General features: G+C 44.5%; 1 protein-coding gene and 1 long non-coding RNA gene across 2 annotated transcripts in view; both read right to left on the bottom strand.

Moving 5' to 3' along the window:
- The window catches only part of LOC120415359 (pro-interleukin-16-like), a 136,354-nt gene that overhangs the window by 25,400 nt on the left and 95,069 nt on the right, over positions 1-15,885 (bottom strand). Inside the window, exon 3 of the mRNA XM_039576850.2 lies at positions 8,392-10,094. Within this exon, the coding sequence (XP_039432784.1) occupies positions 8,392-10,094 (1,703 nt within the window). The remainder of the gene's footprint in view (positions 1-8,391; positions 10,095-15,885) is intronic.
- On the bottom strand, positions 13,314-13,872 carry LOC128092931 (uncharacterized). Its single transcript, XR_008212107.1, has 3 exons — positions 13,696-13,872; positions 13,571-13,640; positions 13,314-13,511 (listed from the first exon to the last, which is right to left on the bottom strand). It is a non-coding gene; the product is annotated as an uncharacterized LOC128092931 (long non-coding RNA).

Genomic DNA, 15,885 nt, shown 5'->3' with positions numbered 1-15,885 from the left:
TTTTAACTGCTTAGCATTAGCATATTTTAACTGCTTAATTTCAGATAATGGCCAAATGCAACTTTTTATGTCCAGTATCAAAAATCATTAAGTTTGATACCCATATTGCCCCAACTCTTACGGTCCGGCAAATGTCCCCTCATCGGAACATCCCCGGGGCCTCCGGCCACTTCGGATTGTGGCCACTACTGCCAAAATGTCAAATTTCATGTCCGGTATCAAAAACCATTAGGTTTGATACCCATATTGCCCCAACTCTTACGGTCCAGCAAATGTCCCCCCATCGGAACATCCGCGGGGCCTCCGGCCACTCCGGATTGTGGCCACTACTGCCGAAATGTCAAATTTAATGTCCGGTATCAAAAACCATTAGGTTTGATACCCATATTGCCCCAACTCTTACGGTTCGGCAAATGTCCCCCCATCGGAACATCCGCGGGGTCTCCGGCCACTCCGGATTGTGGCCACTACTGCCGAAATGTCAAATTTAATGTCCGGTATCAAAAACCATTAGGTTTGATACCCATATTGCCCCAACTCTTACGGTTCGGCAAATGTCCCCCCATCGGAACATCCGCGGGGTCTCCGGCCACTCCGGATTGTGGCCACTACTGCCAAAATGTCAAATTTCATGTCCGGTATCAAAAACCATTAGGTTTGATACCCATATTGCCCCAACTCTTACGGTTCGGCAAATGTCCCCCCATCGGAACATCCGCGGGGTCTCCGGCCACTCCGGATTGTGGCCACTACTGCCAAAATGTCAAATTTCATGTCCGGTATCAAAAACCATTAGGTTTGATACCCATATTGCCCCAACTCTTACGGTCCAGCAAATGTCCCCCCATCGGAACATCCGCGGGGCCTCCGGCCACTCCGGATTGTGGCCACTACTGCCGAAATGTCAAATTTCATGTTCAGTATCAAATACCATAAAGTTTGATACCCATATTGCCCCAACTCTTACGGTTCGGCAAATGTCCCCCCATTGGAACATCCGCGGGGCCTCCGGCCACTCCGGATTGTGGCCACTACTGCCGAAATGTAAAATTTCATGCCCAGTATCAAAAACCATAAAGTTTGATACCCATATTGCCCCAACTCTTACGGTCCGGCAAATGTCCCCCCATCGGAACATCCGCGGGGCCTCCGGCCACTCCGGATTGTGGCCACTACTGCCGAAATGTAAAATTTCATATCCAGTATCAAAAACCATAAAGTTTGATACCCATATTGCCCCAACTCTTACGGTCCGGCAAATGTCCCCCCATCGGAACATCCGCGGGGCCTCCGGCCACTCCGGATTGTGGCCACTACTGCCGAAATGTAAAATTTCATGCCCAGTATCAAAAACCATAAAGTTTGATACCCATATTGCCCCAACTCTTACGGTCCGGCAAATGTCCCCCCATCGGAACATCCGCGGGGCCTCCGGCCACTCCGGATTGTGGCCACTACTGCCGAAATGTAAAATTTCATATCCAGTATCAAAAACCATAAAGTTTGATACCCATATTGCCCCAACTCTTACGGTCCGGCAAATGTCCCCCCATCGGAACATCCGCGGGGCCTCCGGCCCCTCCGGATTGTGACCACTACTGCCGAAATGTCAAATTTCATATCCAGTATCAAAAACCATAAAGTTTGATACCCATATTGCCCCAACTCTTACGGTCCGGCAAATGTCCCCCCATCGGAACATCCGCGGGGCCTCCGGCCACTCCGGATTGTGGCCACTACTGCCGAAATGTCAAATTTCATGTTCAGTATCAAATACCATAAAGTTTGATACCCATATTGCCCCAACTCTTACGGTTCGGCAAATGTCCCCCCATCGGAACATCCGCGGGGCCTCCGGCCACTCCGGATTGTGGCCACTACTGCCGAAATGTAAAATTTCATGCCCAGTATCAAAAACCATAAAGTTTGATACCCATATTGCCCCAACTCTTACGGTCCGGCAAATGTCCCCCCATCGGAACATCCGCGGGGCCTCCGGCCACTCCGGATTGTGGCCACTACTGCCGAAATATCAAATTTAATGTCCGGTATCAAAAACCATTAGGTTTGATACCCATATTGCCCCAACTCTTACGGTTCGGCAAATGTCCCCCCATCGGAACATCCGCGGGGTCTCCGGCCACTCCGGATTGTGGCCACTACTGCCAAAATGTCAAATTTCATGTCCGGTATCAAAAACCATTAGGTTTGATACCCATATTGCCCCAACTCTTACGGTTCGGCAAATGTCCCCCCATCGGAACATCCGCGGGGCCTCCGGCCACTCCGGATTGTGGCCACTACTGCCGAAATGTAAAATTTCATGCCCAGTATCAAAAACCATAAAGTTTGATACCCATATTGCCCCAACTCTTACGGTCCGGCAAATGTCCCCCCATCGGAACATCCGCGGGGCCTCCGGCCACTCCGGATTGTGGCCACTACTGCCGAAATGTCAAATTTCATGTTCAGTATCAAATACCATAAAGTTTGATACCCATATTGCCCCAACTCTTACGGTCCGGCAAATGTCCCCCCATCGGAACATCCGCGGGGCCTCCGGCCACTCCGGATTGTGGCCACTACTGCCGAAATGTCAAATTTCATGTTCAGTATCAAATACCATAAAGTTTGATACCCATATTGCCCCAACTCTTACGGTTCGGCAAATGTCCCCCCATTGGAACATCCGCGGGGCCTCCGGCCACTCCGGATTGTGGCCACTACTGCCGAAATGTAAAATTTCATGCCCAGTATCAAAAACCATAAAGTTTGATACCCATATTGCCCCAACTCTTACGGTCCGGCAAATGTCCCCCCATCGGAACATCCGCGGGGCCTCCGGCCACTCCGGATTGTGGCCACTACTGCCGAAATGTCAAATTTCATGCCCAGTATCAAAAACCATAAAGTTTGATACCCATATTGCCCCAACTCTTACGGTCCGGCAAATGTCCCCCCATCGGAACATCCGCGGGGCCTCCGGCCACTCCGGATTGTGGCCACTACTGCCGAAATATCAAATTTCATGTCCGGTATCAAAAACCATTAAGTTTGATACCCATATTGCCCCAACTCTTGCGGTCCGGCAAATGTCCCCCCATCGGAACATCCGCGGGGCCTCCGGCCACTCCGGATTGTGGCCACTACTGCCGAAATATCAAATTTAATGTCCGGTATCAAAAACCATTAGGTTTGATACCCATATTGCCCCAACTCTTACGGTTCGGCAAATGTCCCCCCATCGGAACATCCGCGGGGTCTCCGGCCACTCCGGATTGTGGCCACTACTGCCAAAATGTCAAATTTCATGTCCGGTATCAAAAACCATTAGGTTTGATACCCATATTGCCCCAACTCTTACGGTTCGGCAAATGTCCCCCCATCGGAACATCCGCGGGGTCTCCGGCCACTCCGGATTGTGGCCACTACTGCCAAAATGTCAAATTTCATGTCCGGTATCAAAAACCATTAGGTTTGATACCCATATTGCCCCAACTCTTACGGTCCAGCAAATGTCCCCCCATCGGAACATCGGCGGGGCCTCCGGCCACTCCGGATTGTGGCCACTACTGCCGAAATGTCAAATTTCATGTTCAGTATCAAATACCATAAAGTTTGATACCCATATTGCCCCAACTCTTACGGTTCAGCAAATGTCCCCCCATTGGAACATCCGCGGGGCCTCCGGCCACTCCGGATTGTGGCCACTACTGCCGAAATGTAAAATTTCATGCCCAGTATCAAAAACCATAAAGTTTGATACCCATATTGCCCCAACTCTTACGGTCCGGCAAATGTCCCCCCATCGGAACATCCGCGGGGCCTCCGGCCACTCCGGATTGTGGCCACTACTGCCGAAATGTCAAATTTCATGCCCAGTATCAAAAACCATAATGTTTGATACCCATATTGCCCCAACTCTTACGGTCCGGCAAATGTCCCCCCATCGGAACATCCGCGGGGCCTCCGGCCACTCCGGATTGTGGCCACTACTGCCGAAATATCAAATTTCATGTCCGGTATCAAAAACCATTAAGTTTGATACCCATATTGCCCCAACTCTTACGGTCCGGCAAATGTCCCCCCATCGGAACATCCGCGGGGCCTCCGGCCACTCCGGATTGTGACCACTACTGCCGAAATGTCAAATTTCATATCCAGTATCAAAAACCATAAAGTTTGATACCCATATTGCCCCAACTCTTACGGTCCGGCAAATGTCCCCCCATCGGAACATCCGCGGGGCCTCCGGCCACTCCGGATTGTACCCACTACTGCCGAAATGTCAAATTTCATATCCAGTATCAAAAACCATAAAGTTTGATACCCATATTGCCCCAACTCTTACGGTCCGGCAAATGTCCCCCCATCGGAACATCCGCGGGGTCTCCGGCCACTCCGGATTGTGGCCACTACTGCCGAAATGTCAAATTTCATATCCAGTATCAAAAACCATAAAGTTTGATACCCATATTGCCCCAACTCTTACGGTCCGGCAAATGTCCCCCCATCGGAACATCCGCGGGGCCTCCGGCCACTCCGGATTGTACCCACTACTGCCGAAATGTCAAATTTCATATCCAGTATCAAAAACCATAAAGTTTGATACCCATATTGCCCCAACTCTTACGGTCCGGCAAATGTCCCCCCATCGGAACATCCGCGGGGTCTCCGGCCACTCCGGATTGTGGCCACTACTGCCGAAATGTCAAATTTCATATCCAGTATCAAAAACCATAAAGTTTGATACCCATATTGCCCCAACTCTTACGGTCCGGCAAATGTCCCCCCATCGGAACATCCGCGGGGCCTCCGGCCACTCCGGATTGTACCCACTACTGCCGAAATGTCAAATTTCATATCCAGTATCAAAATCCCTAAAGTTTGATACCCATATTGCCCCAACTCTTACGGTCCGGCAAATGTCCCCCCATCGGAACATCCGCGGGGCCTCCGGCCACTCCGGATTGTACCCACCACTGCCGAAATGTCAAATTTCATATCCAGTATCAAAAACCATAAAGTTTGATACCCATATTGCCCCAACTCTTACGGTCCGGCAAATGTCCCCCCATCGGAACATCCGCGGGGCCTCCGGCCACTCCAGGTGGTGGCAAGTTCCAATGATCGACTCACGCGACCGGCATGTCTTAGCTGGTCCTTGCCTCCAAGCCATCTGCTCCCGGACCTCCAGGCCGTCTGCTACCGGGCCACCAGGCCATCTGCTTCTGATGTGTCCTCGTCGTCGTCCAGCAATAGAATGAATTTTCGGGACCGACCGAGCCGAGTTTTGTTGGCTCGTCGACGATCCGAAAATTATGAGGTGGAGTGGGGGAGATTTTAGATACATCAATCTCACGTCTCTCGATCGACTGATTGGGAAACGTTCGTTCATCCAACCAGCGTGCACCAAAAAGAGGGGAAATTTGCCGAGAGGGGAATTCGTCACGTAACGTTTTCGCTTCGCGAAAATTTTGGATTGACACCACGTATAGAAACCTTAGGACAAAGTTCTTTGTCAAAAAAGAAGAGGGTTTATGTTTTATGATCGATTTGGTGTCTTCGACAAAGTTGTAACTTATGAAAAAGACTTTTCCGAAAAAAATATTGTACACTGTTAAAATAAATTGAAAAATAATTTGCGGGTTGAAGAATTAGGCCAAAGTGGTTCGCGATGTGTTTTCGCTGGACCAGGAAGAGTTGAAGGATACCAAAATCAGACAGGGAATGCATCTGCGACAACGCAGAATGACACTCTCGCCGCGGTTCGTCGTCACCCGTAAAAAATAAAAACATCTTCTAACCAATCGAAACTTGAAAACACACACAATTTTACAGCAAACAAAGTCAAAAACTAGACAAAATAAAACATATACCACTGATTTTAAAACAGCTCATTTACCAGTAAGAAAGAAGTCATGCTTGAGCTTGAACAGCCTCCTACTTTATAGGTGTAAACAAAGTGGGATCATTCGAAAATCACGTTACGCATTCTCTCTATTCATCACCCAGCTGATAACAACTCATTTTTCGAGCAAAAAAAAAACTTTAAAAGGAATGCATCTCAGCAACCGACAGTCCGATCAACAAAGTCAAAAAAAAAAAATTAAATTTTCTTAGCTTTTCACAACATATTGTTTCAATGATGCTTTTTCTTCAAAAAATATTTTAAATCATACAAAAAAAGTTATATTATCAAAAATGTTAAGCTGAAAATGACTATAAGTTGAATACGGTGCACTTTATCAATAAAATTTTAAATTTATTTTCGATAGCAAATTGGATTCTGCATTGATCTAGGGGAAATATACCCATTTTAATAACTCTAAGCCGTTCGACCAATTCTCATCACTTTGCCGTTTTTCGCTATTAAATCAACATTTACAGAAATTTCAACAATGGAGAGTTGCTTGCTCACTTTAATTCGAGCTATTTATAACTTTGGAACAGTCAAAAACACTTTTTGAAAGCCGTAATTCATGAACAAAGTGCTGATAGGCCGATAATAGAAATAGGCTGAAAAGGGGTATAGTTCCCCTATAACATGATTATTTTTTAAGTTTGTTCGACAATATTTGCGTTTTTTACTAATATTAAAATTTTTGTTTAAAAAGGTTATATTTCTGGTATCAGATTTGCACCATATGAAACATAAGCGCAAAAGATGCTGTTTTAGTCTCTTAAAACCTATAAAAAATGGGAAAATAAAAGAAATCCGTATTGTAGAAATTCAAAAATAAGTCCAATTAAAAATCGCGAAATTCATTTTTTCCGTGTACAGTCCAGACTCGATTATCCGAAGCCTCGATTATCCGAAGGTTTGTATGGAACTTCGGATAATCAAATCATGCATCAAACTTTTTTTATTTTTTTTTATTTGCTTTCTTTTAGCATAAATTTGAGTTCTGTGACCCAATTTAAGTCAAATTTTAGTGGTTGAATGCATATTAAATTAAAAATTGCTTTTTGGTCGCCATCTTGGTTTTGAAAATTCTAAATCATTCTAGAGTAGTAGTTATTTCCGTAAAATCCTGTGAAATTCACAATTTTCAAAATTGATGCTATTCAGAGACACAAAATACCTGGCGGTCGTTAATGTGTGTGGTTTTATTTATTTATTTTTTTGAAAGAAAAATTAGCCTTGTTACAAAATCAGGGTAACTGAATAACTTAATAGAGTAAATAAGAATCGTAGACAAAGAGAAATTAAAAGATGAGCAATCAGGGATTGCTATTTGTAGCTTCGATAGTATTTTATCAGTTTTTCTTCGAAAACTATTATATCATATTTTTATTCTTTACAAAAAAAATGAGAAAATTAATAGTTAGGTAGTTTTTATTCAAGATATAATGACCTGAAACATTTCAGAAAATTAAGATTTTTCGAGCCTTGTATAATTTTCACTAAATTTGTTTGGGGAAATTGAAAATCCAAAAGGATTTATTTTTACAAATTCATGAAATTTTGTTATATTTTTGCATCTTGATATTTTATGTCAACCTTTTCAACTTGTTTTGCAAAACTATTATAAATTTAAGTAATTCTGCAATTTGAACATGAGATTTTCATGGTTATTAGGATGTAACAAAAATGACTTTTTGGCGGGCATTCAAGGGTTTGTTCCGGTGGGCATACTAAGCCCAAATCCAAAATATGAGCTTGATTGGACGTAACAGGAGCTGGCGCTCCGGCCTTCAATTTTAAATGGGATTTAACCCGTAAAAAAAGATTTTTTCAAAAATGTCACTTTTTGAGGCATTTTGGCCACTGAAGCGTTTATTTTCAACATCATTGGCGTGTAGGCCAGATCCTTGCGCATCTTTTGGTATATATAACATTGAAATTTGGAGTACCCTGGAGCTCGGTACAGACCTTCAAAGTTTGGCATTTTTTCGAAAAATCGGTCCCGGCAAAAAAGATATGCGTCGCGCCTCGCGACGCCCTAGACGCCATTTGATTTTGCCGGGGCCGATTTTTCGAAAAAATGCCAAACTTTGAAGGTCTGTACCGAGCTCCAGAGTGCTCCAAATTTCAATGTTATATATACTGAAAGATGCGCAAGGATCTGGCCTAGACGCCAATGATGTTGAAAATAAACGCTTCAGTGGCCAAAATGCCTCAAAAAGTGACATTTTTGAAAAAATCTTTTTTTACGGGTTAAATCCCATTTAAAATTGAAGGCCGGAGCGCCAGCTCCTGTTACGTCCAATCAAGCTCATATTTTGGATTTGGGCTTAGTATGCCCACCGGAACAAACCCTTGAATGCCCGCCAAAAAGTCATTTTTGTTACACTCTAATGGTTATGTTATTTCTCGTTCCGTGTAATTTAGTGTTTTGGAATTTTGGTCCCCGTGAAAATTGCAATTTTTGAGCTCCCCACACTCACCTGTTTAGATTTCCGGTCACGATCCACCGCCGCCGTCACCTTCGCCGTATCCTGCTTCGCGCTCGGCGTGCCCGAATCCACTCCCGTAGACTCCCGCCGGCCATTGCCACTCAACTTGGTCAACTTTTGTATCGTGGACTGCTTGCTCACGTTGTGGCTGTAGCTGACCGTTTGCTGCTGTTTGGGGCTCGGGCTCGCCGCCGCCGTCGGTGACTTTTCCGGCGTCGGACTCGCGCCGTGCATCATCCGGTTGAGCCGGCCAAACAGGCCAAACGATTCGCGCTTTGGTTTCGGGGTCGAGTTGGGCGAGTCGGTGCTGGTCGTCAGGCTGGACAGGTTGATTTTGAGGTTTTTGAGGGGGGAGTGGCTGCGGGGTCGGATTTTTCGGGATGTTGGCTCGGCGGGTTTCTTCGGACTAGGGGACGGCGATTGGCTGTTGGTTTTGGAGCGCAGTCGGTTGAGGTGCATGTTTTCGACGCGTTCCCGCAGCGATACGCGACCTCCGATCGCGAAGTTTGGTTTCGGTTCTTTGGGTTCGTCGGGTTGGGCTGGTTCCGGGTCGGGTTTGCGTTGGGGCGTGGCCGCCAGGCTGAGGTCGATGTTGCGGTACCAGGTTTTGGTGCGTTCTTTGCGTGGGGAGAGTGAGCGATCGCGGAGGTGGACAACCGGGGTGGTTGAGTCGGTTGGGAGGAGGTTCTCGTTGATGAAGGGTAGGCTGAGCGGGCCATCTTCGTCGCCGTCGTCGTTGAGTTCTTCGTCGTAACGGGACGGATTGTGGGGGTGTCGTTCGCCGACCAGCGGCGACGGGACGTAGAACGTAGGTTTGGATGGGGTGTTGCCTTGGGGAGGGGCTTGGAAGACCTCCTGAACGGAGAGGGCTCGACGTTTGCGTAGTCCAGCGTGGATTCGGTTGAACTTGCTGCGCAGCAGTTGCTGAACTTCGTTGATGGAGGTTTTCTGTCCGGGCAGTCGCATCGACGCCGACTTGAAGTTTTTCAGACTAGGCAGTTTGATCTCTTTGGCGACCTTGATTCCACTTTCACTTTCGCTGCAGGCCCCTAGCGAGTTCTTCTTCTGCTTCACGATGGCCACATCGTCGTAGTACTGGAGCTTCTCGTGGCGGAACAGCCGGACCTGTGCTGGATCGACCATGTTTTCGTACTTTTGCACGTTGTACTCCCAGTCGATGCTGTGGGCACTGCGGCGCTGGTTGGGCGTGGCCCGGATTCGATGCGCGTACGTCTGGTGAGCTCCCAGTCGCCACAACTTCACATCCCGTTCGTGAATCTGCCAGTACTCCTCGGTGGCGTAGATCGGAGGTCCAATCGTCGAGGACGAGGTCGAAGAGCCGGAACTCGAGTGTCGCAACTCCCAGTTCGGATCGGGCAGGTAGTGGCCGTGGTGGTGTTCGTGGGGAACTCCTGTAGATCCGTGCACGTGGTGGTGATGGTGGTGATGCCTGTGGCCACCACTTCCCCCACTTCCGCTGTGGTGGTGGTGATGGTGATGATGATGGTGCGTCGTCGTCGTCGTCTGCTGAACCTGTACCGGTCCCGGGGACGCTATGATCTGGTAGTGGGCCGCCGGGTGCTCCCCGAGAATGAAGTTGGTGTCCGAATCTAGCGACGCCGGACCCGAGACTGTCTTGAACGACGCACAACGGCGGCGCAGTTTGTTCCACTTTTGCGAGATGTTGGTTACATCTGTAAACGAGAGAAAGAGAGAAGAAGCGAGATTATTATTGAAATTAATTGAAATCATTGCTTGGAGTTGAACCCAACCCGACTCGGCGGGAAAGCGAAGACCGGGCGGGAATGACTGACTTTATTTGTTTCAAGTCGCACGACCGCTGCGCGCGACTCTTCAAATCGAAGCACTTTGGGACTGTGTGAATGTTCTCGATTGTGTGTCCACACAGGGGGAGATCTGCATCGTCGTGAGATTTAAGCTGCGAGATACCGCGCTAGACTCGCGGAGATTCAATTTGACTCACTTCATTAGACACAAATGTGAGGGAAATTGAGTGCACTTGAGCTCGGGATGATGTCGTAAGTTATGAACTGAGCAGTTATCCAGCTGCAGGTCGAAATGTACGAAGGGAGCGCTGCTGGAGCAGTTGAACAATTTGCGAATAAAGAGGTGTGGTACTTCGTTGAAGTTCAGAGCTTGCCGGTTGTGTAATGTATCCCAACCCACCATTGTATATGACGAAAAGGGGAGGGTATAGCGTTCAGTGATGACATCAGGTGCAGCAGCACTGACTCGAGACTGTAAGACGACATCGTGCAGTGCAGCTTGGGATGATGGACTTGTTCTGATGAGGTATTGTGCGATGTGAAAAATGCAACGGGAAACGGGAGTTGATGTCAGCGGAAGAATACTTCTCACCTTTTAATTGTTAGTTGAGAGTCAATTATGTACTGAAATTGACAAGTTATGCATGTTGAAGTCGTGTATCGTAGATTTATGTAAATTATAAGGAGAGATATTGCTTGTTGGTACACGGGTTTCCGTTGTGACCTGATTTGAAGAGCTATCATAAAAAAGCTCAATAATTATGTAAACAAACCCGGATTTGGAGGAAAAATCTAAGGTTATCAGAAACATAGCTGGGAAAAGTTGAATTTTTAGCACAGAAATGGATGCTGAAAGGTAATACACTGTTCGGGAAAATCGTCTACAATCGACGAAGATCATGTAAACAGTGCACACGAGCTGTCAAATGACGTCACGGCGTAAAACTTAATTGTTGTCAAACGAACGGGGTCAATTTTTAGTTTGACGCCCTCTTTACACGGAGCTCACACACACTACCAAACGTTTGGTATGATAGTAAGTGTGAGTCCCGTGTAAAAAGTGACAGTTCGTCACATTTTAGTTTGACTTTGACCAACCAACGAGGTACAAAATAAAAAAGTATCAAACGAAAAGTTACCAACCACCTGGGGTTGAGTGTACAGTGAATGAATGATAACTAGATTTAAAAAATACCAATCCATTAATATCAAACAATTTTTCGATTCAAAGAAACCAGTTTTATCTCACAAAAATAGTAAATTGATCAAAGATAAATTGAGTGATGAATTACAAATGTGTATGCATGTAAAATAAAATTGGCTAATGGGCTTTGATCACCCCTGTTTTGACCTTCTTGAGAGCACAACCGAAACATCTAATACGTCTTAATTTCTCAAATCGGTTACCAGAACCGCCTTCTTCAACAAGTGACAAACCCGACAATCATCGCAACCCATTCCCGATTCCACCCAACGCTGCTACGGGGAATGCAAAGTTCAAAGATCTATCCGGCCATCTCAATTGCTCAATTAAACTACACCACACCACAGAGATCAAGCAGAAGACGAATCGCTCATCCGTTTCGTTCCGCGGCCATAAATAGGTGCTGATCATACAAGACCGCCGCCAACAAGCCAAACCATCCATTATCTAGTTTGTACAAATTTACAAACCTGATTCGGAGAAGGTAAAGAAGATGCCGTGATGGTAGTTCGCGGCAATGATCTGAACTTCACCGCCTCTGCCGCACGGGGCCAAGTTCAGCCGCTTGATGTATGCAAATCGATGGCTTATTCCAGTCTTGATTGATAGTAAATTGTCTAGAATTGATATTTATTCGTCCATTGTAACGCGAATTGCAGTTTTTGCTTTATAAGTGCATTGACATTGAGCGTTTCTTCTCAGGCCTTTCGGTGAGATGGAGGTGGATCTTGGTTTCGTAAGTTGAATCATGTGTTCAAAGATTGGAGGCGTTGACGCACTGAGTTCTGCCACGACAGACTGGTTGACGCATCGAGTGTTGAGTTGTTACGATCGGCTTAGGTTGACGATTTTGCAATCTTTCGAGAACTTCTTAGATTCGATTCTTCAAAATCTCTGAAACCCTGAACAATACCTAAATATTCAGGTTGAACTTCAGGTTGGTTTCGTTCCAGGTCGTAAATCTGAACATATGCACTTTTATGACGCATTGCACAGTTAATCCAAATGAGTAATCACGTCGTAACCTGTTACCGTTGTACAACTCACAGAAGGGGAAGCGTCGGTAGTCAAGATTAACGACTGCGACCAAAAATGGGTGCCAACTTGTACGCCAATCCGCCCGAATAGCCCAACCCAAGCCGACACTAACCGTAAACCCTCAGCAATGAACTTGAGGTAGAGGTGCGCGTTGTTTGTTATTGTTAAACCTACCCATCACCCCGCACCAGCGCCAGCAATGAATGGAAATAAGGTTCAAGACTTGCGCGGGAAGGTGCCTCCCGATGGGCACGACGATCAACTCGACTCAATTCTCGTATGCATCAGATACCGCCCAGCCATCTCGCGATGCAAAGTGCATACTTTGTAGTAAATTTTGTAGTAAAACCGCCTGCGCGCGTACGTCCGGAAAATCCCAAAAATAGCAGACATCGAATAATGGCCATTGTTTGGATTCTTCCGCGAACAGCTGTTTCCAGCCCGCAGTGACCAACGACAATGACCACGAATTTTCGGGTGGTTCGGATTAAGACGTTGTTTATTAAAAGCTTCATAAATCGGCCAGCCAAAAGATAAATTTAATTATGGTGGCATTCAGGTGACGCGGTGCAAAGTTTCTCGCGGAAGCGGTCGCTTGCGGTGGGAACCTGCCTGCGCCTGCTATCGTGAAACAATTTAGCCATAATGTGACTGCATTAGGTCAGTGGAGTTTGGGGTTGAATTTGGGGGCAACTTTCGCTTGGAGTTTAAGAGTTCAAGGTTGTCGAGATGCATGGTTTTAGTGTTCTGTCGGTGGGGGTGACATTGGGTCTGGGGGGTGAGATTGGGTCAAAGTGATTTTTTACGGATATTACTATCAATATGATCCCCTCGAACAAGAAACACTGTTGGATGACTTGTTTTTACCATGTCGTTGTATTTGAGCATTATTTTAGTTTCATTTGACCCAATGTCACCCCCTCTAAGGGGTGAGATTGGGTCAATCTTCAAACAATTGGCATTTAAGGTAGTGTACATCAAAATCCACCATATTTTGGGAAAATGTTTGTACGTGGTGATTAGAACTCGGATTAATCCTGGAAGCAGAGAACACGCTAGTTGCAGTTCAGTTCAGCTCGAAGCTAAAATATAGATTTTTATTAGAGGCCGTCCTCGGCTAAGAAAGATAGAGAATAGTTACATTTAGTGTCCGTTTATAATTCTAACCACTACAGAACGAACTCTTATTTGTAAGCAACCCAATAGATGTGCTGAAATTTCAATCGATTATAATAAATTCAAGTAAATTATAAATAATAAGTCCACCTTAATTGTACACGTCTACCGTTGAAGAGATTGCTAATAGACTGATGTCAGAAAAGGCTGACGGAGCGAATTTGAACTTGACGTTCCTTGACCATCTATCAAATGTGACAAATCGAACTAATGTACTCAACAGTTGGCTCCCGTGTCGACGAGGGATACCTACTGCACCGATTGCTCTTAACAATGTTAGTAAACTATCTAAGAACAAATCTACGTTGAAAGATTTTCAATGTTATTTAAATTGTTTTTGTTATTTAGAAAATACGAGAGAATTATCGTTTTTTGACCCATAGTCACCCCCACTGACGGTTTTAAAACACATAATAGGTTCAAACTTTTTGGGGGCTTTATCTATGACCCAAGAAGCCATCCAAGGTATGATCTTTCAAGAAATGTGTTATTTTTTTTTTGGAAAAAAAAGAAATGATGAGGAATTGTTGCTAGCAATGCAATAAGTTGGTTTTATTACAACATAACCGCCAAAACGTCGTAAACGCCTCGGGGCACAAGATTGAATGAAGTTTTTTTCAAAACCCTTGTTTTCTTATAATATTTGGAAAGTACAAAATAAGGCTTAAGGTTTGTTTTATGGTTCATTTTATCAAAATGCAGATCAGTAGTGTCCCTACCAATGATTATTATTTTAAAGAATGTTTTATCATTTCAATGTTTTTGTTGAAAGCTTTTAAAAAACCTTGTTTAAATGGGGCAAGTGTACCACATGGATTTTAGTAGGGAAAAAAAATCGAATTGCTGCAAAAACATATTTTATTGGGAAATCAATGCATTAAAAACTGATTAAAAATTGTAAAAAAATTGTTCATACAAAATATAGTGAATTTATAAAAATTTACCATTTATCTTCTGAATAATTTTTTTCTCGAAAAAACGATAATTTTTTTAGTAAAATATTATTATTTCACCTAAAAATGAAAGAATACATCCTAATCTGACGTGTCAAATTGATAACTGTTAAATTTGTTAGAAAATTAACATGCTTTGTAATGCTTTTTTCCTCTTGCCCCAACCGGTTGTTCGTCTTGCCCCACTAGTTGTGTAGAACGTACTAAAAATCAATAAATTTAAAATCAATTTTTTATCGTGAAAAATCGGATTTTTCAGAAACTTGTTCTATATAAAGTCTTAGTCAAGACCTGGAATAAGATGATTTTCCAAAAAAGTGGATTTTTGACGTTTTTATTGGGGTTTTAATTAGCATTTCCATAGCTTAATACAATTGCCCCACTTTCCCCTACTTTATCGATTTGTTGATCAAGTGCACCGTTTTCAAGGAATAGTCACATAAAATTTAATTTTAACTGAAAAGTTTAAGTTTTTCGATTTTTAAAAAATAATGTCCTTCCTGACAATATTTTTTTGGGAAATTTAAGAAAATTTTCAATTACCTAACATTGAAGATTTGACCTCTGGTTGCTGGTCTGTTTATGTCGTTATTTCTGTTGCCCAACAAATAAGCAGGATCTATGTAATGTTTTGAATATTTCTAACATCTAGATTGTAAAAATGTAACCACAATATCTGCCAAGTGCCTTCCTGAACAGGTTTCTTAGGAAATTACAGTTTTTCGATCTGTCAGTCTCTTCATAGAAATGCTTCTGTTCACTTGACTGAACTTCTTCCATAATATTCTTTGTGTTTGTTGTTTCTTGGAAAAATATTGTATTTTGTAATATTACATCAATTCCGTGCAACAGGTTGTTTTGGACCTCCGACCGTCATTGATAATGGCAGTTCAGTATTTAATTTCCGTTTTTTTTTCTCTCTCAATGAATTTTCCTTTCACCAGCCGCCGACTGCGGTTTCCCTGATGGACAAATTAGTGTCGTCGTGACCGGTATCGTTACGGTCGCCGCCGTGGTGATTTTATGACGCGGCACCGCACCGGCGGTGGTGGCCCTCTTCTTTACTGGGTCAGTTGAGTTTTTTTTTCGAACCGCCGCCGCGACATTATTATTGCCGCGTGACAGTTAACTCAGCGTGCGGCTTATGGTGGCTGGTGGCCTATTAACTTTATGGGGTTAGGTGACTTATCATATCGGAAGAAAATGATTAGTGAGCGGCGCTTCCGGTGAGGGGAAGAGTTTAGTTTTTATATTGGAATTAACTTGAAAATTGAGTTTTTCTTTCTCGTGATACATAACTCCGAGAACGTTGCCAAACTTTGTCTTA

The sequence above is a fragment of the Culex pipiens genome, chromosome 2 (genome assembly GCF_016801865.2).
Source record: "Culex pipiens pallens isolate TS chromosome 2, TS_CPP_V2, whole genome shotgun sequence".
NCBI classification, from domain to species: Eukaryota; Metazoa; Arthropoda; class Insecta; order Diptera; family Culicidae; genus Culex; species Culex pipiens.
This window is presented reverse-complemented; position numbering and strand designations above follow the sequence as displayed.